General features: G+C 38.9%; 1 protein-coding gene across 32 annotated transcripts in view; it reads left to right on the top strand.

Moving 5' to 3' along the window:
- Positions 1 to 24,006, top strand: part of LOC122787386 (receptor-type tyrosine-protein phosphatase S-like) — a 3,272,784-nt gene that overhangs the window by 2,499,672 nt on the left and 749,106 nt on the right. For all 32 annotated transcript variants that reach the window (XM_044054059.1, XM_044054057.1, XM_044054056.1 and 29 more), the window contains 2 exons: positions 5,521 to 5,654; positions 7,421 to 7,565. In XM_044054059.1, the coding sequence (XP_043909994.1) occupies positions 5,521 to 5,654; positions 7,421 to 7,565 (279 nt within the window). The remainder of the gene's footprint in view (positions 1 to 5,520; positions 5,655 to 7,420; positions 7,566 to 24,006) is intronic.

Raw genomic sequence — 24,006 nt, 5'->3', positions numbered from 1 at the left:
CCTGTTCCAGGGCTGCCAACCTGTGAGTACAGTTGCTGGAGCTGTTGTCCATCTTTGGGTGGTAGTGAAGAGATGGCAGCATATTAACCCAGCGTTATCAACTTGTAACCTAGGGGATGCTTTATATGCCCTTACTTTCCCCTAATTGGTGGGTATGCTGTAACATAAGCACGTGCAAGTGTCCGCTTTCCTCTCCATGCACACACACACACACACACACACACACTTCTGAAGAAATGATGCTTCTCTCCAGACTCTGCTAAGGGAGTACCATGATGGTGCTGTCAACTCCCTCCCTCCTACTGAGTGAGGTACGTGAGCTGTCAGTGGGTCAGTTGAGCCTATCTTCCTGGCTGACCTTCCAGCTTCCAAGGCTGCTATTCTATCATGAGTCACTGTATGTCTGTGAGAGTATTTAATTCTTTTACACTGAGATACTTTACATTTTATTTGAAATGTCATTAATTTTCAGCTGGCTGTGCTTGTAATCAGTTTATATTTGCAAGCATTCATAATCTGTGATATTAATTATACATCATAGTTGTAGCTGTCTTATGCTTTGCAAGTTTTCAAATCTATATCAAGTAGATAGATGTTAAGTAGAACAGCAGATCCAAGAATGCACTGGTTGCACAGACTAAAGCCATATTTTATGAAGACTGTTTTATCAACCATTTGTTTACCCATCATGCAATACAGTTATTAATGTGCAGTTTGTATACATTATCAGGTCCCCTTCAGTAAATCGACTGTTCAGAAAGTTGAGCATTGTATGATCAAGACCATATGATCAAATTAATATAAGGCTGTTGATCTAGTGAACTATTTATAGCTTATCCACAAGATCCCAAATAAAATTTATCAAGACATTAATTAACACAAGACCTATCAGAAGGAAGTATATCATACCTAGTTTTGACCCCTCCAGACTGGTTGTGTACTTACAGTTGGCTATCCAGTCATCCATGTTACTCTTAAAAAGGGTCAGGGAGCTAATCTGCTTTACATCCAAGGGGAGTTTGTTCCATAAAGTAGGGATTCATGATTCATTTGTTGAGTTATTTAAGGAAATGTTTTCCATCTGTAGTCCATGTATTTGTCTCTGTTTTACCTTCCCATTTGTCTTTTACCTTCCCATTTGTCTTTTTCAGACAGGTTGTTTTTAGTTGAGTGTGATTTGTCCCATCTAGGCCATGAATATTTATTTGCCTGAATTGTTATAACCAGGGCCACTATTCCTTGTTGAAAGACTAGAAAGGAAATATGCTCTTTCTATGAATAGTTGCAGTAATAAAATTAGTATGCTCAAGTAAATATATGTACGTGTGCAGGGGGGATTGCCCATCTGCAATAAAATGCTCTTCTATGAGATTTATTTTAAAGTTATGCATTTTATGCCATGTTTTGTACTGTGAGATGTTGGTTTGTTATATTGATTCTGTTTGCGGTGCATGTTTTGGCAATGTGTTTAGATGTTGGGCTGTATAGGCATTTTACATTTCAAGGAAATACTGACATGCGTTTAATACTCAGGCGATCGGGGTGCAGTTTATTAAAGGAGGATGTAGCAGAATATGAGGTCATGATGCTAGTTCATTCCTTCAGTAAACAATGTTTGTTAGATAGGTTATGCTATCTAGTTTTTGTGCTTAATATTGCAATATGTTTCATTATGATTTTTTGTGGTATCTGGAGGGAATGTGTTTTAAGATTTCCTCTGCTGTTATATACTGTAGCTTGCTAAGGACAATGAGATCCATAAGGAAAATACTTAAGGGACAATAATCCACTTGTTTCTTAATTTTTTTCTACTCCAAAATATTTTGTGCTCACTGATACTTCTGACATTCAGTTGAATCATCAGGCTGTATTATTTTTTATCATTAGTTGGTTTCTGTTTGGACATGACTGCAAATAAGAATGCTGGATCCATTATGTTGGACTTAATGATGTAAAAAGCCATTCACTTTTGGCACTTTTGGGTTCAAAAATTTATATTATTTTATTTATTTTTTACCTATGTTCTCTCAGTAGCTCTGTGGCCTATTTTTAGGAAAACTAGATTGTTAGCCCTTTTTTCAAGGGAGGTTTGAGGAGTTGTGCATTCTGAAGTGAAGTATTTTTATCATGACACCAGCAGAATCCCTCTAGTGCTTTCTCAGTGAGTGCCAGGGGATGTCTTGCATCCAGATAAGCTGCTGCTAAACCATGGGCAGATGGGCTCTCAGTTTCATGTCTCATCCAAAGGATAGTACTGTAGACATGCTGCACTTGTCAGTACAGGAATATGGCTCCACACACTTGGCACAGTGATAGAATCCTCGTCCTTATCCTCTATGCATCAAAGATCTCATTGCCTGTTCGAGTGATCAAAGTTGTACACTGATTCTTGATATGTCCATACCTTTGAGTTTAATATATCTGTTATTTTAATATTTAATAAAACATTTGTTGCAGTTATACAGAAAATGTTAATAAAAATAATTTAGCCAGTCAGGAAGTTTGCGGTGGGGGGAGGCAAAGAAATTGACCTGGATAACAGAATGCCTAGCAGAAAAAAACAGACTTTTACAGTAAATGATATTCACCGTAAGTGAAAAGTTACTAGTACTTCTCAACGTCTTCATTAACAACAGTAGCTCTCCAAAAGCTGATTTAAAGTCAAGTAAAGTCATGAACAGTTGACAGACTTTCACTTCATTAGCTCTCAGAGAACCACAGCTGTAATTTTTTTTTTAAGTTTGTGATTTTGTGAGATACTGCCCCTTTGTATTAGAGCTAGACTAATGTTGAATAGCTTTGCTTGGAATTAGCATAGAGTACAATAGGTTCCCAGTGCTGGAAATTGATTTATTTTTCTTTATAAGTAACTGTGATCAGTGCACTACAAAGAAAGCTGTGCTTCTTTGCAGGTGAATGAAAGATCTGTAATGGCTTTGGAAATACGAAGCAGAGAGGAATGGATGAAAGAAGACTTGTCAAAACTGGAGTTAATGTACAGATAGATGGCAGGTTGAATTCAGTACAAATTAGTTTATCTAAAAGGCAAAGATGTCCAAGAAGAGGGTGGGGTGGAAAAAAGTCAAGGGGTGGTTGCTTGAAATTACCTAAAAGTTGGCAAGCAACTTATAAAGGTATTAATGAGGGCTGTCGGGGAGAAACATTACAAAAAGGAAAGTTGTTGATATTCGTCTGCAGGCAGTTGGTGAGACTTTGATGCTGTATGGGTAGCATTGTTTTAAAGGAAAAAAAAAACAATATTTAAAGAAAAAAATAAATAGCTTATTGGTGGGGGGAAGAAATTGTTAAATGAATATATGAAAGAACCTTCCTTTTGGGGCAGTGGATACAGAAACATAAACTTGTAGGCTGGTTCACTCAGTCTTGTTAGTTTTTCATCGGAGAAGCAACTGGAAGTCCCTACCCATGCTTCCCACTCCCAGCGAGAGAAGAGATCTGCTCATTCCTGCTTTGCTTGGCTGCCCCAAGCCACTGTGTCAGCAGCGGTGCTTCTTTCGGCTTTTCCTGGTTAGGGGCCACCACAGCGGAACTCCAGTCCACTCATGATTGGCAGTGGATTTTACGTTGCCAGCCCGACACCCAACCTTCAACGAAGGCACACCCATTCACGCTCGCACCTACCTACATGTCTTTAATGTCACTCGACCACGGGGGGGACATGCAGCCAGCTACAGATTACTAAATGTTTTTCCCTATATGTCTCGTATGTTCTTGAACTGCCCCTTCACTGTTTACTCTACCACCTGTGTGAGAAGTCTTTTTCTTTCAATGGTTTTCTTTGAGGAGGTGCTTCCTCATGTTATGTTTCACTTTTTTATACACCTTTGTTAAGTTATCATTTAAGACACAGGTACATTTTTTGTACTTTTCTCTCCTTATCTCATGCCACAACTCTCATAATTCAATGATTGAACAAAAGATTTTTTGATACCTGAGATCATAGCCTCATCTGTCCTCCCCTTCAGGAAGTAAACCTTGATGTCCCTTTAATCTTTCCTTATATGACATTTGTTTCCATCTTCTCACTATTTTCTCTTTCTAAAGCTGCATTTTGTTCCATTTTCTTTTGCTTTATAAATGCAATCTCAAAAAGTCTGTTTAAACAGGTTTTGCTGTCTTTTCATTGGAATTGCCACGCATTCTCACAGTGACTGTTTGCTATTGCACACTAAAGTATTTACTACTTAGTAGTAACACACTGTCTACTGTTAGGTGCCCTAATTTGTTTATTTTATTTGATTGTTTTATCTGCTTTGTTTACTTGGAAAGTCCAGTTGGGTTGTTTAAGTAGCCCTTTTTTCAGTGGAGACCCAGGAAGAAAAGCTCCAAACATATGCAATAAAAACAATTTGTACAAAGGTCAATACTTTAGACATATACATACAAAGAACTTTAGACAGGGACAGATATATTAAATTCAAAGGTATGGACATATCAAGAATCATTTCAAGTAAGTGCAAGGTGTTAATACTACAATGTAGCAAGTAGTTGCTGCAGTTTACAGTCTGCACAGAATGCTACAGCACTCGGGTTTGAATTATTATTTTTTTTTTTAATATTTGAACCGTAGCTAACTACTTGCTACAGTTTATACTCTTCAAGGAGTCCCACAGCACTCAGGTTTTAATTAAAAAAAATGCTTTCAACTGTAGCAAACTGATTGCTACAGTGTACACCAAACAGGGAGAGCTACATCTCTCAAGTTTCACCGCAATTACCATACCAGCTTTTAAAAGCCTGTATGCATTAACGAGTGATTGGCTGATAGTGCCCTCCAACACTTTGTGCCCAGGGCAGTTCTCTCTCGTCTCACTACACTACTGATAGTGTGTATGTTGTTGGAAGAAGGGAGCACACAGGAATAAGAAAGGTTTTATGTAAAATACCTTAGTTGTTTAGGAAGGTACATGTGAAAGAAACGTCTGGCTGGGGATGAGCATGAGCACAGCAGTGTATGCATAGGGATACTGAAGGGCTTTTTTTGTATTATGACATCTTTTATGCTAGAGAGTGGAGATTGAATGGCAGATGGTTGTATGTGCCTAAATTTAAGCAGGCATGTAGTGTTAGAGGTGACGGACAAATGGAGATAATGGAGCTACTGTTCATATGGTAAATGGCAGATGCCAGTATGGGTAATCCGTAGCGGTTGTTCATATGGTAAATGGCAGGCATCAGTATGGGTAATCCGTAGCGGTTGTTCATATGGTAAATGGCAGAAGTCAGTATGGGTAATCCCTAGCAGTGGTTCATATGGTAAATAACAATCAACAGTGTGGGTAATCCCTATTGGAGTACTGTCAAAGAAAATATTTCCTGATTTCCAAACTTAGTTAATGCATAGCTCTGACAGATGAGATTCCAGCTGATCAGTTACCATTACAGTATGTGTTTAGTTAATAGTGCTTTCTCCCAGAAATTAACTATAGTGTTAAGAATGTGAAGTCCATGATGGGGACTATAGATATTTGTTAATTTTGTTTATACTGTTTCCTCCAGTTCCTGGACAGCCTGCGAACTTCAGAGCAGAGGCAAAATCCGATACAAGCATTGATTTAAGTTGGACTCCACCACCTCAGAACGACATTGTTCAGTATAAGCTCATCTACAAGGAAGGGAAGCAAGGAAAAGAGGTACTAAAACTGAAGGAAGCTTGCTCTGGATGTAGTGTTTGGTAACTATATGAAAGTATGGCAAGTTGTTATGGGACTTCGAACTGCAGAAAGATGCAAAAAGTGTTAAGAAGGAGGTAAGGAACTGTTATGGTTGAATAAATGAGGAGAAAACATATTTTAAAAATATGTAAGTGCACTGTTATAGCTTACTTCTATGTTTTCTGGTCAAAGTTCCTGAGGATTTGATGAGTATAGCAGCCAGTAGCACTGAGGTCTTCCTTCTAGATACCAGGTCAGTGGTACAAGTACTTAGGGTTCCATGGTTTCTTCCACTGCAAGAGCACTTCTCTTCAGCTTTGAAATACATAACGGTTTTCCCCTATGTTGTGAGGGGATCCTTAGACTAACAGTAGCATTAAGAGTAACATTTTAACAATTTGATTTTGTGTTGATAAAAAAACGTTTAGTTGTTAGGTTTCAGTTCATCAAAATATACTAATTGTAGTTCACAAATGTGGTAGGAGGAGTTCTGACATGCACATTGCACATGGTAATATATTTATGATTAATAAGTTAAAACAGAAACATATGCATTCTGGTCACAGGGGCCACTGAGATAGCCTAGAACAAAACTGATCTCTGAAACTGTAGCAGCCTAGGGGGAAATTCTTGCTTAATGAAGAAATGGGCTCTAGCTCTAGTAACTAGCAACTACTTGACTACGACCCGTGTACCTCGACTGATTAACTTCTTGCGCACCTGTTGGATATGGCTTTGGAGAGAAGAGGATTGATGAGGCTTAAGCTTGCTGCCCTCTGTTTGGTGGGTGGGTGGGTGGGTGGGGGGGTGATGTGCTATTGAGCAATTCTGCATTTTCAAATTCTCGGTGGAGCCCAGGAATCACTCTGAGGTGTTGGTTAACAAGGGTAGCAAACTGATTGTCTCACATCAACGTGTGATGTGCCTTGGAACTGCCCATTGCATACTTGAATGTGAGTGAACATGTGCAGGCATTAAGGCTAATAAAAAATACAAGACCAACCCTGACGGTTGACTCAGTGACAGCCCCTCTCACGCAGTTCTTGCTGTGCTGATGGGGAATAAATGGGCCAATTGCCTTGGAACAGGTTCTAATGCTTGGCAGGCAGGAAAGAGAAAAAAATGCAAAAAAAAAATTTGAGACTGAAATTATGCTGAGGAGCAGGGTTTACAGACTGAGGTTGATAGTGGACTTTGCCAACAACAGAGAGGCTCTTGATTAAATCAGTGGCTGGCTTCCATAACACAGTACTTGTCTGGCTTGCCAGTTTTTCAGATGCCCATACCTTTTTACAGAAAGATGATATTTTATCTAAGTCATAATGTTATTAAGTGCAGAGAAGTACTTTCACTTTCTTACCAAAGTAATGCTCACTTCTGCAAAATATTGATTGGTTCTGCTGTTTCATATTAAGGTTTTTAATATACAGAGTGTCACTTTTCTTTAAAAATTAGCAGAAAGTTACAAAATGCATCTTGCTTAATATTTCTGGATATTTGCCTTTTTTTGGGGGCTTTTGCTTTGAAAAGAGGGAAAGGTAGTAAACCTAGCTGTGTTTGCCATTGTTTGTCATCGGTCGTGTATAGATTACACACATTCTAATTGGTTGGAAGAGAACTGATAAAAAAAATAGGATTTGCTTTGCCACTGTATCACTTTTGCTAAAATCTGTAAAACTGATTATTTTAAAAAGTATTTTTTGTCTTGTCTATTTTGTGTGTGTGTCTTTTGTTCCATTTCCCAGGTGGTTAAAACATTTGAACCTGTGACCAGTTACACCGTTGAAGGCCTGAAGCCAAACACTGAATACTACTTTCGCCTAGCTGCTCACTCTAAGCTGGATGTTGGTGTTTTTACGTCTGAAATCAAAGAAATGACCATGCAGTCCAGTAGGTTTCACTGCTTTACAAGCAGTCCTTACTAGAGAGAGGGGCCTGCTGGGATGACAGGGCCAGAGTGAACTAGACAAACTGAAAAATCTTGTACTAGTGGGTCTAACAGCTTCAGAAACCTGCATTCTTGGATAGGGTGGGTAGAGGAAGTTAGCAGTAGCAGGTGTAGCAAATTAACCATGGATTGATTTGCTTTACAGCTAGCAAGCTCTAAGGACATCGTGATGATTTTCATAATATGATATAGTAGTGCACTGCAGTTGTGACACACATTATCATCCCATATGCCTATTTGATGGTGTAAGAATTTATTTGATTTGGTGTTCAGTATTTCTGCACTGAATGCCAGTACTGTTGACTCAGTGCAGTAAGTAAATGTCACAGTGTTATGTGCATTCCAGCCTGCAGTCAGTTCAGAGCAAACAATTAATTTTGAGTTTTTTTCATCCATATGTTTTTTGCACTAATTGATTTATGGTACACAGAAGGTTACATTGAAGTCATTATGTTTGTATTCATGTTTCCCAAGGAGCATTTAGTCCAGTAATAGTGCTGTAATACATTTCCATTTTGATCCTTCATTCAGGGCTGTATTCTGTAGACCTGCATAAATCCATGTGTGGAATTACAAACTGTCCACACTGACATCCATCAGTGTTGTGATGAGTGACATGGTGGTATGCAGGTGGTGGTGGTGAACTGTTGCAATAGTATGTATTATAAGTTTATTGAAGTGCTGCTGCAATGCACACAGTTAGTAATATACTGGGTTACTGTGAATGACTATTCAGTTGCAGTTAATAGTACTTTGATCTCCAGTGGTGCTTTAGCAGTACAAGGACTGAGGCAAAAAGCACCATGGTGGGATTCCTTGTTGCCAGGAGTGCCAACACCTGTTCAAGTCCCCTTGAAGTCCCAGCAACCTCTCTCATTCTGTGTTTAGAGTTAGCAACACTAAACTCTTTTTTTTTTTTTAAGCTGGTTAAAACATGATTACTAATGAAAGTCAAGGGTGTCTAATAACTGCAATTCTAACATTTATGTTTTTGTCTATTTTACTGTAAGGCTAGAAGAATGTTTAAAAACATCCACAGGTTAGGCCAGCAGTTTTAGTTTAATGGATTGTAATGCAGATGTTCATTGGATGAAACATTTTTTAAGCTGGAAGGACCAGGTTTTCATGAACCAAAGATAAAAGATGTTCTCCAGGCTCCATGCTGTACTGCTGATTTTATTCATTCTCAGCACTGCTTATAACCAGAGCTTTAGCAATCCTGAGCCCATGGAATGAAATATTGGAGGAGTCCACCAGAAATGGCCACCTCTGATCAGTAAATGCAAAGGTACAAGTGTTTGAGGTGTAAAGGAGTTGAAGAATGTCAGAGAAAATGGCAGTACGTCCCCGGGTTGCTCATCCTATAATTCTTTTTTTTTTTCTTCTCAGACTGTCACATTTACTGTTGACAAAGTTTCCTTGTTTTTAGTGGTTGGAGGTCAGGTTCTGAGTGGAATGTGACTGAATTACCCTTCCTTCAAATGTGAGAGTGCACCTTTCTGTAGTTCTCCTTAAGCTAGTGTGCTCAGGCTTCCTAAAGCTCTGGTTGTCACTTTTCTGCACAAAGCAGGCGATAGTTCTAGGTCAGATCCCGCACTGACAAGAGTAGTACATGTACAGAATTCCTAACTGTCCAGGTCCATTAAGTGGTACAACCCACAAGCTGTGCTCATGACATAGAATGCACTAAAACCCTACTCATTACTCTTGTTTTTCCTGCATGGGTATTGTCCAGCACCATGAGTATTCATTGCCCATTCTGTTTGGGCATACTATCCACATTCTGCACTGTCAGCCCAGTATAGAAATGGCAGATTATATTTCTGTAAATTCTCATTTGCTTTCATTTTTATTCTCCAGACTCTACTTTCAGAGAGGGAAACCAGGGACAGATCCTGTATTAATTTTCCCTAAATAGCTGTATACTTTCCCTGCTTCTTTGCAGAAGTGTTTAGGTAGTTTCATATGGAGCATGGAAATACATGTACAGTTATGCTTGCATATGAAAGATAAGTCTACATACAGAAGACACAATACATTCCCCTTTTTGTTTTATAAGTGCATTCTTCTTTTAAAGCTGCAGCATGAGCAGACTTAACATTTTGCTTGTGTATGCCTCTACTGATGCTGTTATGTACACAGGCGCTGTGCAGTGCACCATTTGCCAGAGTAATTATTTGGACTCAGGAACAAAGCTTTCTTAGTCATGTTGTGCATGTTTACAAAGGGGTTTACTTTGAACTGAATCTTTCTGTGAAGCAGGCTGCATGGTGCAGTCAGGGATTAGACTTTTTTAATTTATTTTCGTCCTGCTATCACTGTATATCTTTTGGGAGTATGGCAGTAGGACTTTAAAGCTCACTGGAACACAGCAGAGTACAAAAGTATTGTATAAACTTTATATAAAAGTTAATTTATATTTCTTGTGGCCCTTCACAAACTAATTTAACATGTTTAAAGTCTGTATTTGTAAGGATTTAAAAAATAATTACAGGTATAAATAGTGGAACTTTCACTTGCATGTGTATTCCTGCAAAGCAACATTTTCATTTTTGAGTTGTAATTAATTAGTACTGCTGAATTGTAAAGGGCTTGTATCTCTCTAGATACTTGTGACAAAAAATGCAAATTATGGAAAAGTAGATGACAAATATGAATGTTAACTTAAAAATGTATCATGTTGCTTAATTCTTCAGAATCCATGTCATTCATGTAGAAACTTGTTGAGGAAAAGCATGGACCTTGAAATTTTGAACCCTTATGGCTTTTTAATTTGGTGCTTATTAATGCTTACATGTTGTGTTCTGCCTCAATTTTGCTGCATGGTTCCTTTTTTGACACTGTTTTCTGTCTGAGTCAAAGACTTCTTTCTATGGCAAGAATGCATTTCACTATGAAAAAGTGACCACTTTTTTTACTGCACAGCCACACACTCCTTTTCATTTAAAGGTGACCTGCTCAAGAGCATCGCTCTTTGGTCATAAATTGTACTGCATTCTAACTCTTAGAGAATCAGAATTGTTAATCAAAGTACCAGTGCATTTTACTTCTGTATTCTGTGGTAGTGTGAAAATTGTCTATATAGAAAGCAGTGCCATTCTTAACTGTTTGAGTACTATTGTTCAAACTAATAAGGAAAAGAAAAGACACTGTACAAGCTAATTGTTAGATACTGTTTGAGATCTGAAAATATTATACTCAGCTTATCAGAGGCATGCAAGTACCTGATGCCTTGGGCCTTCAGAATCCATTGACTGTATGGAAGAATCAGGTTCAGCCCTTGAATCTGTGTGAGTGTTACTGTGTACTGTATTGTGGAGGGGTACCCACAAAGTTCTGCCTTTGCCAAGTTGTTTTGCTTCCAAGAAAGTGAGAAATACTGCTCAGTGATACAGTTTGTAGGCCACATGGGCAGTAATGTAGAAATTATGTTTTGTGGCAAGCATACTTTCTGATGGTAATACGAGTAAAGGACTCCCAGGAGCTATATATAGACTAGATTCTTACAAATGATTTGTTGTATTGTTTCCCTGTTGGGACAGCTTAGAGATAAAAAGGTCATGAGGGAAAGTACTGACTTTCAGACTGCATATCCTTCAGAAATTGCATGCTAATCCAGTGTCTGTTGTTTGGCAATGTTTTAAGTTTGTAAGAGCAATATTTAAACATTTGTCCCTGATTTTGACTGTTTGCCCCATGTTATTTTTGGATTTGTCCAGAATTCTTGAGCAAAGAGGATTAGTGGTATGCTTGGAAGTGAATTAGCAAACACTTTTAGGACCAAATTACACCATCTGCTAGTATGGAGGGTTTAATGCTTTCATCTTGCAACTATTGAAAGCTTTGATAGAATAGTAATCTCTGAAATCCAGGACACAAAATGAAGTGTTACAGGAGTGTGTACTGTACCCAACATTGGAGTCTCCTGAGGCAGTAATATAAGGCTTTGCTTCAGTAACCAAAAGGTTTTATAAATTTGAGAGGCGGAACATTACACCATTCATAAATGTGGTCTGTAGCCAGGGTTGCCAGATGTCCCTATTTGGGCGGGACTGTCCCGAGATCAGCAGCCTGATCCCGAGTCCCGCCCTGCCGGTTTAAATCCCGGCCAGCCTCCGCTTTGTTTGGTTTTTTTTTTTGGTTTTTTTTTTGATTGTCCCGTATACCTGGCATACGGGCCAATCAAAAATTGCTAAACACGGAGCTTCTTAAACACGAGAAGCTCCGTGTTTAGCGATTTTTGATTGGCCCATATGCCGGTATACGGGCCAATCAAAAATCGCAAAACACGGAGCTACTTGTGTTGAATGCGGAACTGCAATGCATTAAACACGAGAAGCTCCGTGTTTAGTGCAGAGCTACTGAGCTACTGTTCTTTAATGTGGAACTGTGTTCTGCATTAAAGACCTTGCCGTGAGAGACCTTCTTTTTTTTTTGTCCCTACCTGGGGGGCTGGAAATCTGGCAACCCTGTCTGTAGCTGTAGGGATTTTAGAACCTAACAGGATTTAACCTTTTTTATCTTTTAATGCTGAGAAGTGTAAAGGTATACATGTTAAATGTAATAATGTGAGTAGTCAGTATAGTTCAGATTATTTGCCCTTGAACAATAGTTCTTAGGGGAAAAATGAATGTTTGGACTGCACCAACGTGAAATCATAGTGCAGTCTGGTGTATAGCTGTAGCAAAAAATTGATGGCACATATGCTGAGAGACTTAATTTTTAAGCATGTGAGGAAGGATACTTCTCTGCTGTACAAGATATCCTTTAAGCATTCACAAAAGTGTGTCAGCATTTAAATGTTGACATTAGTGCCATCTACATTTCCTTGTTCAGTCAGTTTTAGATAGATCTCGCTCTCTGTGTGTATATATATGTGTGTGTGTGTGTGTGTGTGTGTGTGTGTATAGTTTTTATGTATACATAACACTTATATTTGTATTTGTTTGCATGTGTGTATGTATATATATATATATATATATATATATATATATATATATATATATATATATATAGTAACTCCATGAGCCACAACACATGTATGAAGCTGTGTTTAGAAAAATATCCATAACCTGTTTTAAATTGTTTTTCAACTATGTTTTCTCCTTTTAGCAGTAATATGTAACAGGGCTTTTCTGGCACCTGCTTGAACCAGTTATTGTTACATGAGTCAGCTGCACCACAACACAACAAGCTGTCTGCTGTTCCTGTGGCTGTTTTGTACACTGCATTTCCTCAGCATTTCTAACTCAGCCTGTCAGCCTGTGATGTCATGTAATCGATAAACTTGGCAAAAAAGTGTGCATTAGTCATTAATTTAGTAAGGCTGTTTGTTCACTGCGTCTCTGCATTGCTATAATGAATGGCCTAGTACTTTGTCCCATGGGGAAACCAGTGAATTATTTGCTGTAATGAACAGCGATTCATTATGGCAAGCACATGCCATGTTTCCCCTTTTAAGCTTTCTCATGCAGATACATAAGCAGAAGTGCTGCTTGGGGGGTCATGGGTTCTTCACATTACTGTGTAATTCCTGCAGTGAAAAAGCATCATTCAGCAATTGAAGGATGGAGTACTTCATGTTATGATATTTGTATTTCATACAGACCCCAGTCTAAGTTATCTCTCTGGATTCATTAAGCTTTGTACATTTAGATGGTGTGCATTTTTTTGCAAAATAGACACAGGTGTACACACACACACTCAGACATACACACACACAACCAATATTTTCTCTGTTATATCTTGTACAGATCCCATTTAGTTTATCTCCCTGGTTTCATGAAACACATACAGTTATCATTATTACTATTATAATGTCTGTAATCTTATTTTGTTTGCATAATTGTCATTGTTCCTAATAGAAATAGGGGAGTCCTTTCTTGCTGCTGTCAGTTAGTCCACATGTCTTGTGTTCTGTAGTGCTTTCTTGAAGAGCCTTGTGTGAATTTGTGCTGCTGGCAGCACAAAATGATCATCACTGTAGTAAGTTCATAATGGCCAGCATACTGAAAGGTCTAACAATTTAAAATTGTAATGTGCATTACAAGTCTCTGGCTACATCTGTTTTATAAATGATTACAGAATACAGAGGATTAAGGCTATGAGCTGTTGGCAAGCTCCATCATGTAGTCTAGGGTTTGATTCCCTCAGCTTGTATTTGCCTCCTGTGTGCTCTGAGTAGGTCCCTTAACCAGACTGTGCTCCTGGGTCAAGCATGAAAAGGAGCACTTGTGACTAGTGGGCTTACCTGTTTATCAAGTAAATAAATGCATTTTAAAATCACTTCAGTGGTGCTCTAGTTCTGATGTAAATTTCTTCTTTATTTTTCAAGAGCTAATGTTAACAAAGCAGGCCATCCATTTCCATCAGTAGGCCTTCATGCTTGGGGCCTATTAACTGCCAGCACTGAACAGGCTGATAACTTAGACGTATACAAATACAGCTTCTCTGCAATCATTTGACCTGCACCAGTAACTTGAAAACACCTTTTCCCTTCTCCTGCATCTCTCATGCCGTGCTTTTCTTGTGTTACTTTCTCTCCATTTCCATCTGTTCTCCACCCTTACCCCTCTGTATATTTTTGTCCCCTGGATATTTCAGCACTGCTCTTACCACCAAACATTGGCTTGGGGACATTTCCCTGATCTTTTTATATTAAAAAAATTGGTTACCTATCAAGTTTACAAGACCAGATTCTACAAGCCTAGAATGTATGAAAAGTAAATTATGATTTCACTGCAGTAACCGTAAGTTGATGATGATTTTGCAGGTAGGGTAAGCAGCCCAGCAACCCCAGACATTTGGACTTGTGCCCCCACATCTAAGCTACTCACACACACACAGATTGCTATACCTTGGGCTAGGGAGAATATGGCAAGTTACTGTACTTCCAACTTAGCATATTTCCCCCATTTGTGCTGTTACCATCTCACCTTTCGAAGATTGCAATTTTGGTCTTCAGACCTACTTCAGCTGTCATTCCTATTGATGTTTCTTGTAGTATTACTGATGGTAGTATAATTGCAGTGCATGTCTGTAATGTCTTTGCTTCTTACTCAGTTACTGGCATAGTTGTTGTCACTTTGTGGTTATATTATTATTGTCTTTCACTTTGAACACGTTTCAGTGTTTTATTTTTACTGTATTGTGTAGTAATTGCATTTTGATTGTATGCAACTCAGTTGACTTCATGTTGTTATAGTTTCATTATTATGACTTTCCTACTTCTCAGTTGTAAAATGGACAAGGTCCCTTTTGTTAATGTTCAGCTCCCCAATGTTGAAATCTGTGTACACAGATTTGAATTAGAAAATACCACTGGTGTACTCTAGTGTGCACCTGCAGTGATACTAAACTTGAGTTGATAAGTTCAGAGGTGCTTAGGGTGCAGGAGGTTTGCCCGCTACAACAAAGCACTTAAATGTTAATGTTTGGGTTGAGTTTCTGATTAGTTGAATTCTGTGAGTTGAGATCTCATGGAGTTGAATAAAGGGGAATTGTATCATTAATTAATTTAACTTTATTCCATCTATTATATTCTTCTATTTTGCTGATATGGAAAACACACAGTCCATCTTTAGTTTAACAGCTTTGATATAACATACAAATTATGTGTTATTTGATTGTTTACCTTATTCAGTTCAGGCTGCCTCGGTGGTACGGCAGTAGCGTTGTTACCTCACAGCAAGAGGGTCTCCCGTTCGATTCTCGGCTTGGCTTGGGAGTGCCTTCTGTGTGGAGTCTGCATGTCCTCCCCGCGGTTGGGTAGCGTTCGAAAGACATGCGTGCGTAAATGGGTGTGCCTTTGTTGAAGGTTGGGCGTCGAGCTGGCACCTCGGCGTGTCATAAAAATCTACTGCCAATCATTAGTGGACCAGTGTTCCGCTGTGCCGACCCCTTACCGGGGAAAAAGCCGAAAGACAAACAACCTTATTCAGTTCAGGATCACTGAGCAAACATAGCCTGTATAGGCCTTAAGTTATTACAAGCTATTAACGTGATCCTGGATAAGATACCAGTCCATTGGAAGAAGCACACATGAATGCATCAAGCACACCTACATATGCATACAGATATACACATACTATTACTTATTCACACATAGTGGACATGCATCATGCACACCTACATATGCATACAGATATACACATACTATTACTTATTCACACATAGTGGACATGCATCATGCACACATACATATGCATACAGATATACACATACTATTACTTATTCACACATAGTGGGCACACTTGTTGGAAGTTTAGAAGATCGCCAGTTTACATACAGCATGCCTTTTGAATGTCGTAAGAAAATGGTGCATTCAGTGGGAAAACATGTGGACAAGAGGAGGACATTTGCACTGTAAACAAAAGGCACTCCAACTGTGAACTGAATCACTGAAACAAACAATATGGGATAGCAAGGCTGACTGCTATGTGTCGATGTGCTGTTCTGCATAGAATGACTGTTAGTATAAAAATATAATAAAGGAATTGGAACCTGGTACTGTGGATAAATGTATAACATTAAACTTAACTGATAAGAATGGGTTGTGTGAAGGTACACAATTATTGTTCTATACTATCGGACTGCTGAACACCAACCACATTCTCTCATGAAGTATGTAGGCATCATTCATCTTTTTTGAACTGCAAGTAGTGCATTCTCATGTCTTGCAGGCTCTTGCTGTTAAGAATGTTTTTCAGGACAGATGTTCTTTGTAAAAACAGTAGTTTCCTCTCAGCAACCAACATGCAGTTGCTTAAAAAACTTTGCTCAGTCACAGCTGATCAGGGACACAGTAGATCTACAGTCCACCCACCCAGACTGAAATAAGCATCTTTGCAGGGGGCAGGCATTCCAATCTAATATATACTAACTTCACAGTCATGCGATTGAGAGGAAAGGTGAAACTCCACAGAGTAGTGCACTGCTGTCTCACACGTATAGTTGTCCTACACTGCATACATATAAAGTAACTGTATGAGCAAGGCATAATTTGACTATTTGTATTTTGGAAGAAAGAACCTGATCAACTGGTCATTGATCATGTATAGGTAAACCAAAATAAGTCATAAATAGGGATGTATTTTAATATTAATTACAATATTTATGGTAACGTAAATATGTGCAAGACAGCTTTACAGCTTTTTTTCTGTTATTGCATACATGCATCCATTGCTTTGAGTCTAGTACACTATTTCACAGAAAATACACAGTGAAGAACTCAGTGCTGTGTGTAGAAAAGAACACATTGGCTGTCACTTGCTGCAATCCCATTGGCTTGTATTGTTACCCAGCTCTTTTCCAGGTTCATTTAAATACATTTCTTTTGCATTCTATGAAGTTACCCTAACTAAGCAGCCCATGTTCAGTTTAATGAGTAATTAAAAACATATGTACAGTCAGTATTAATTATTAGCTCAGATGCATAGAGACACACACACACATATATATATATATATATATGTATGTATATATGTATATATATATATATATATATATATATATATATATATATATATATAAATAAAATGTATATGTAATGTATATTTATATGTGTGTGTGTATGTAAGTGCATATGTTCATAGAAGTTTACTAGGCTAATATCCTTAGGGCCCTTGCAAGCTTTGCCATGTTATACCTATGTTCCCTAACTGACCTTGGTTAGATGGTTGCTATTTTCAGAGCGAGTCTATGATCAGCACTGACTGCCCCTGTCCATGAGGGACATAGGTGCCACCCCTGATATGAATCTACAGTCTCCCAATCCAATTGCCGAGGTTGCACTTGAATAGGGTCATTGAGGAGTTCTGCTTCATGTGAATTGGGAGTTTATTCCAGAGCAGCAGCAGTCTCTGGGAGATGTATCTGTCTCTCCGGCATGTTCTGTTAATGTCACAGGCTAGGTTGAGATCCCTGGAGCAAGTGATTCTTGTTTCAGTTGATTTGCAGATGTACAGCATTTCCATTAGGGCTGGGTCAGAGACTGCTGTGTAGGCCAGACACAAGTCGCCTCTCAGCAGCCTGTAGGATACAGAGTGCAGTAAGAGCTTTCAGTCTTTCCATGTAGGTTGTGTTTTGGAGGCCCAGAATTTTCTTGGTGAGAAATCCTCTGTGGTCTGTCCAGCTGCTGCAGGTCTCTAATGAGGTACATGCAAAAGGGAGCATTATACTCTATTATAACATCCTTAGTCTTGGATGCATTGCCTTTACTTATGAGATGTGCAACGCAGAAGGCTTTCCTTACCACTGTGGACACATGGTGATTGAAGATCAGATTGCTGTCAACCTGTGTTCCCAAATCTCGCACCACTGGGTTGGAGCTTAGGGGTGGTGCTGTCAATATTGTAACTTGTAGGGACTTGCTCTTTGCCAAAGGGGATAATAATGCACTTTTTGTGTTTAGTTTTAGTCCATAGCTTTGGCACCAGTCATTTGTCTGTGTTAGCCTCTTTTGTAATATGTTGACATTGTTTTGGGAATCAATGATTGTGCCCAGTTTGTAATCATCAGCGAACTTGGTAAGCCACAGGCAGTCTACTTTCATCTGGCCTTCTGAGAAATAGATTCCAAACAGTAGCGGGCCCAGCACAGATCCTTGTGGTATGCTGTTGGTAACTGGTCTACTGGTAGAGGTGAATCCCCAACTTTGATAGTATGCATTCTGCTGGTGAGACAGTTGGCTACCCATCTAGTACCTTCTGAATGATACCTGAGTGGGGGATTGTGTCAAAAGCCTTGGCTAAGTCAAGGTAGGTGGCATGTACTGCTTTGGTGATATTCTCAAAGAAGTCCATGAGGTTCAGTAGGCACAATCTACACTTGAAGTCAAACTGGGTCAGGATTTTGAAAGTCACCTGTGTATGTCCTTATTGATACGCTCTCGATGATTCTTTCCATGCCCTTGCAGATAAGGGTGGTTAGGCTTGTGGGTCTGTGGTTGCCAGGGTCGGTTGATGTACCCCTTTTGTCCAAGGGGAATACTGTTGCTGTTCTTCACTCTACTGGAATAAAGCCAGTGCTCAGGCTTTGGTTAAAGAGACTGTGTGTGTGTGTATATGTGTGTGTGTGTGTGTGTGTGTGTGTGTGTGTGTGTATATATATATATATATATATATATATATATATATATATATATATATGTCTACTTCGAAATCCATATGGCTGAGATCATATAATCAAAGTTTTGAAAGTAAAATAAAAAACTAAAAGGAAGAATCTTTTCTTTAGGTTTTTGTAGAGAGGCAAGCCCCTCTGCACCCCCACACCTCTTGCTAATTAAAAATGCCAACTCCGAGATCGCACAACAGAGAGGAAAATAGTAAATCTCTTGTTCTGCACTGTAAAGTGATCTCAATTCAAAAAGTTTGAAGTTTCAAAAGTTCGATCATATGGTCTCAGCCATATAGATTTCTAAGTTTTATAAATCGAAGTAGACCTGTATATATATATATATATATATATATATATATTTAGATAGTAAGATATATAGATATGTATCCATATATCTCGTGCTGAAAAAATATTACCAGGGTAGTAATAGTTGTGAAATATCTACTTTTCTGCATTTCATATTTTCTTTAACTGAGTATTCTGCTGTGCATTGCATTTTGTCAGCAGCAGTGTAAGAATACAAGAGGTCCATCAAGCCTTCTCAGTATTTCTTGATAGGTTGCCCTACTTAAGAAGCTGTTTAAACATTTTGCATTTTAACACATTTAGTTTATTTGCTTCTTGGTCTATTATTCATATCATCTTGGTGCAGCTGAAACATGACAAGATGCAGTCCTTATGACAAATCTTGGACATTTTACTCATGAAAGGAAGTTTTATGTATGATAGCAACTTAATTTTAAGAATAGATGTTTAAATCTTGAGGGTTACCTAGGACTGGTGAAGATGAACATATTAAACACTTCCAGTTTTTTGGGGGAGCTCTAGCAGTGTTACCCTTTAGTATCCTCTACAGATGACAGAGCCAGGAGAATCTGCTGATGTCTGGGTGAAAGTAAGCCTTATGCTGATATTGCTGCACAACTGGGACCTTCTGCTGAAACAGTGAGAATGGATTTTAAGTTTATTCTAACCACTTGAATAACAGCCACTTGGGCATTGCAACACCATGCATCAGATTGCACAATGGTGGCTGAACAAGAGCATACTAAACAGGATAAGGCAGTATGCCGTATATATAGTTTTAAAGTTAAGCACCTGTAGAAGCTAATGGCAAGGGCAGAGGAAAAAGCAGTACCAAGGCTAGAAAGACAACACTAGACTTATTTCATTAGGACTGCATATGTGATACTAATGTGAATCTCTTGTTCTTCTCATTTAATTGCATAAAGTTCTGATCATGCTTCACGTATGAAAGTGATAGAAGCTGATGGACTGTAATCTGTTTCATTGTCCCAGCCAGCTTATCCTTTTTAACTGCCTGTCCATTCTCAACCATTTTCTACCTGGCCCAGGAAAGTGTCATTCCCTTCAAGTAAAGCTAATTTCCCATCATTCCCTGCCAGTGGTATATTCAAAGACACCACCACCTTTCTCATGAAGTAATATTTCCTGATTTAAGTCTCAGTATCCAAGTCTCATCTTTATTTACCACTCCCATGCTCTTAGTTGTACACAACAGCTTTCCTTTTGTGATACAGTGGCTATATGTTATATCGTCCCTTTCCACTCCCAAGGTTTTTTTTCCATTTCCAGTACTCTAACCATTTTTTCATTGTTCTGTTCCCTGACATCTTGGCAGCTTCTAGTTTCACACCGTCAACCAGCTTGATGCCCCTTTCCTAATGTAGCCCCAAGAAATGATCAGAGTACTGTGTATGAGTCCTGATCAGTGCCCCATATACAAAACATGGGATAAGCTGAAGGGTTAGTAATCTAACAGTCCTGCTTGTTTTTGGACCCAGCTCACTTTGGTTTTGTCAAGGCAGGTCTTGCCTACTAAACCTGGAGGACTTCTTTGAGAAGGTTACCAAGGCACTGAACAAGGGTATAACAGTGCATACTGCCTACCTTGGCTAAGGCATTTGATACAATACCCCACTCTGACATTCTTGATACTCTTACAGAATTAGGCATAAATCTCTATTGTAATGCACAGGATAGCCAGTTGGCTCACAGATAGGACCCAAGAAGTTAGGCTTGGGGAGACCACCTCTAATAAGAGGCCTGTCACCATCAGAGGTCGCTCAGGGCTCTGTGCTTGGTATGTTCCTCTTTGGCATCTACTTCTTGTAAGTCAGGGCCAATGTCAAGCACCTCTGCCTGAACATGTTTGCAGATGATTAGAAACTAGGAGCAGTCATTGAACATTGAATCCCCCCCCCCCCCCCCACTGACACAATCACCTTGAAGGAAGATTTAACACAGACAAAATGACAGGTGCCAAAGCCACAACTTAAAACTTAATGCCAAGAAATGCACAGTAGAACCTTTTGCAAAGTTGGCCACCCTGTGAAACTTCCTCATCAATAAAACACTCTTAAGAGTAGACCCAGTAGTTAAGGACTTGGGTGCACATGTAAATGGTAACTTGACTTTTGAACAGCATTTGTCCTTAGTGGTCCAAAACACCTCCTGTGTTGCTTAACTTATAAGCAGGAGCGTGACATCCAGGTCCAGGGAGGTCATTGTGCCTCTTTGTTCGACCCTTGTCAGACCTATCATTGAGTAATAATGCACCCTTTGGTATGTATCTGTCCAGGTACATGCAACAAGTGGAACGGCTACAGAATTTCATCACAAAATAAATACAGAGCATAAATCAAATATCTTGTGCAGATCGTCTCAAAGCCCTATCTCTGGTCTTATTTCCTACAGACTGTTCGTGATCTTTGTATGGTATTCAAGGCATCCTTGGATTCTGCTCTAATGAACTTTTTGCATATGTGCAAAATGAACACCATCAGAACTACTAGAGCCAAAGACTTCAAATTTGTTTATGATATAAATAGGAGATGTTGGAGGGACAAGTATGTGTCTTAGAGAATTTCCATTTTCTGGAACAGGCTTCCCATTCTTGTGAAGCAAGGCCCTTCCCTAGCCCTCAAGCATAACCTGGGCCAGTAATGGGAAAATGGAAATTTACCCATGGTCTGGTACCAATGTCACTGATGGATAGAGGCAGTAGTTAAGTCATGCCATAGCTAAAGTATACCCCTTAAAATAACACCTAAAGCACAATAACTTGTGGGAGACATTTGGATTGCATGGCTAGGCCTGTAAATTTCCCAGTGGTCATTAGCCTCATAAACACCTATAAGTAGGGTGACCTGTGCTTCTCAAAAAAATCTCCATTTACCCCAGCATTGTTTTTGAACTTTGCTACTCTCTCCTCTATGAGGAAGTAAATGTTCCAAAATTAATTCCAAGTATTTTTTGACTGGATTATGCTGATAGCTTCCAATACTTTAGTGAAAAACTGTTCTACTGAGAAGAAAGCATTCTATGCTGGCTGTTGCCTGCATGTAGTAAACTACAGCTCTCACAGGTAACACAGAGCATGGCCTAAAACTACCCATTGCTATTACATAACAAATATGTAATTTGCGACAGCCTTAATTTAATTTAGTTATTGAAGTAATAAGTAGGACCTTAGTCCAAAACTTCTAAACATAATGGAAGTTGAATAAAAGTAAACTTTTTTGCAGATCCTAGCAAGTTTTAGCTGACTTATGGAACAAAATTTCTCAAGAAGAGTGTGACACTTTAAAAAAAAAAAAAAAAAAAAAAAAAAAACAAAGGGTGCGAGTTATTCTGCTTTCCAAAATGTATTCAGAACCCATGACACAAGAAGCTCAACTTGTTCAAAGTGTGTTCAAACTCACTCCACTCATTTTTCATTCATAAGTATACATTATAGTGCCATGTTTTTATTTATTTTCTCTTGCTTAGTTAGCCCTAGTACTCACTTTATTCATGCTGTCAGCTTATTCGCTTCTTATAACCTTAGTTTTCCTGCTCTGTCAAATTGTATACCTTTCCTGTATCTCTGATATGTCCTTACTTACTGTGCCTGTTTCACTGACTTTTGAACTCTTATGCCCTCACTATTACAGTTGTTATGCTTGAGCAAGTAATGTGCCACTCACTACTGCCTAAAGACTTCATTCATTCCATTATTTTACCTGTATTGTGAAAATTTTCAGGTCATTCTGTCTGGTTCTTATCTTACTGATGGTTTGTGTAAATTTAACTATGTTTTTATCCTTTCTGTGGTATCTTGGTTCCCCTCTGAAAATAGGTTCTAGCAAGTAGGGCTAACTTAGTCAACAAAAATTAAGTAATGAATACATACATGCATACATACTTGCATGCATACAGACTTATCTTGAAAACTTCAGAATACTTTGCAGTCGTACTAAAAAACAAATAAGTTAAGACAAAAACTATACTTTGATAAATTTTAGATTAATGCTAAGCACAACCCTAAAAAATTTGTACATCCATGAAAGAATTCTTACATCCCGGCCAAAACCCTGTCCAACAGCTACATATCACCACATCCACTTTCACCTTTAAACCTGTGCCCACATCCTATATACTCTTAAATTCAAACCATGCTCCAATGCCCTGGATCAACTTATCCACTCCCCCACCAGGGGCAACAATATCCTAGACCTAGTCATTACCAACATGAGTGACTGGTGTTCCACACCTGAAGTCAACTCCTCATTAGTCTGATCCGACCATAAGCTAATCACTCTTGATATCCACATCCCTCCCCCACCCCCCCACCCCCATTAAGGAAACCACGGTAAAATAATTCTCCAAAGCCAACTTCATGCTTCTTAAGACAGAAGTGGTGAACTTCATGACACCCATGCAGATGGACAGCACAGTTACAACTGCTGAATCCTACACAAATGCACTCTATAACCACTTACACGAGTGCATGGATCGTGTTATCCCAAACAGAACCAAGATGCTTTCCTCCAAAAAAAGAAAGCCAATCTGGTGGTCCCCTGCCATAAACAAGCTGTACAACAGAAGGAAGAAACTGTTGCAAAAGAGAGTAAAATCCCATGAGTGGAGGAGTTCCCTGGTCAGCCTCAGTAAGAAGCTGAGATCCCTTATAAGATCCTCTAAAGCTAGCTACGAAAACAAAATCGCCACTAATTCCAAGGACAACCACAAAGCATTCTATAGCTATGTCAAGAATCTCGATGGCAACACCCAGATCTGCTCTGAGTTACAAAACAACGGCATGAAAATTACAGAACCAACTGATATTGCCAACATCCTGGCAGATAGGTTCAGTGCTAACTTTACCCCCCCACACCCTAAAGGGCACATATCTATACAGGAAGAATGCAGAGTCCCTGTAATCACAACTACGCAGATAAAAGCTGCACTCTCTAAAGCCAA

The sequence above is a fragment of the Protopterus annectens genome, chromosome 13.part0, assembly GCF_019279795.1.
Source record: "Protopterus annectens isolate FY-2018-M chromosome 13.part0, PAN1.0, whole genome shotgun sequence".
NCBI classification, from domain to species: Eukaryota; Metazoa; Chordata; order Ceratodontiformes; family Protopteridae; genus Protopterus; species Protopterus annectens.
This window is presented reverse-complemented; position numbering and strand designations above follow the sequence as displayed.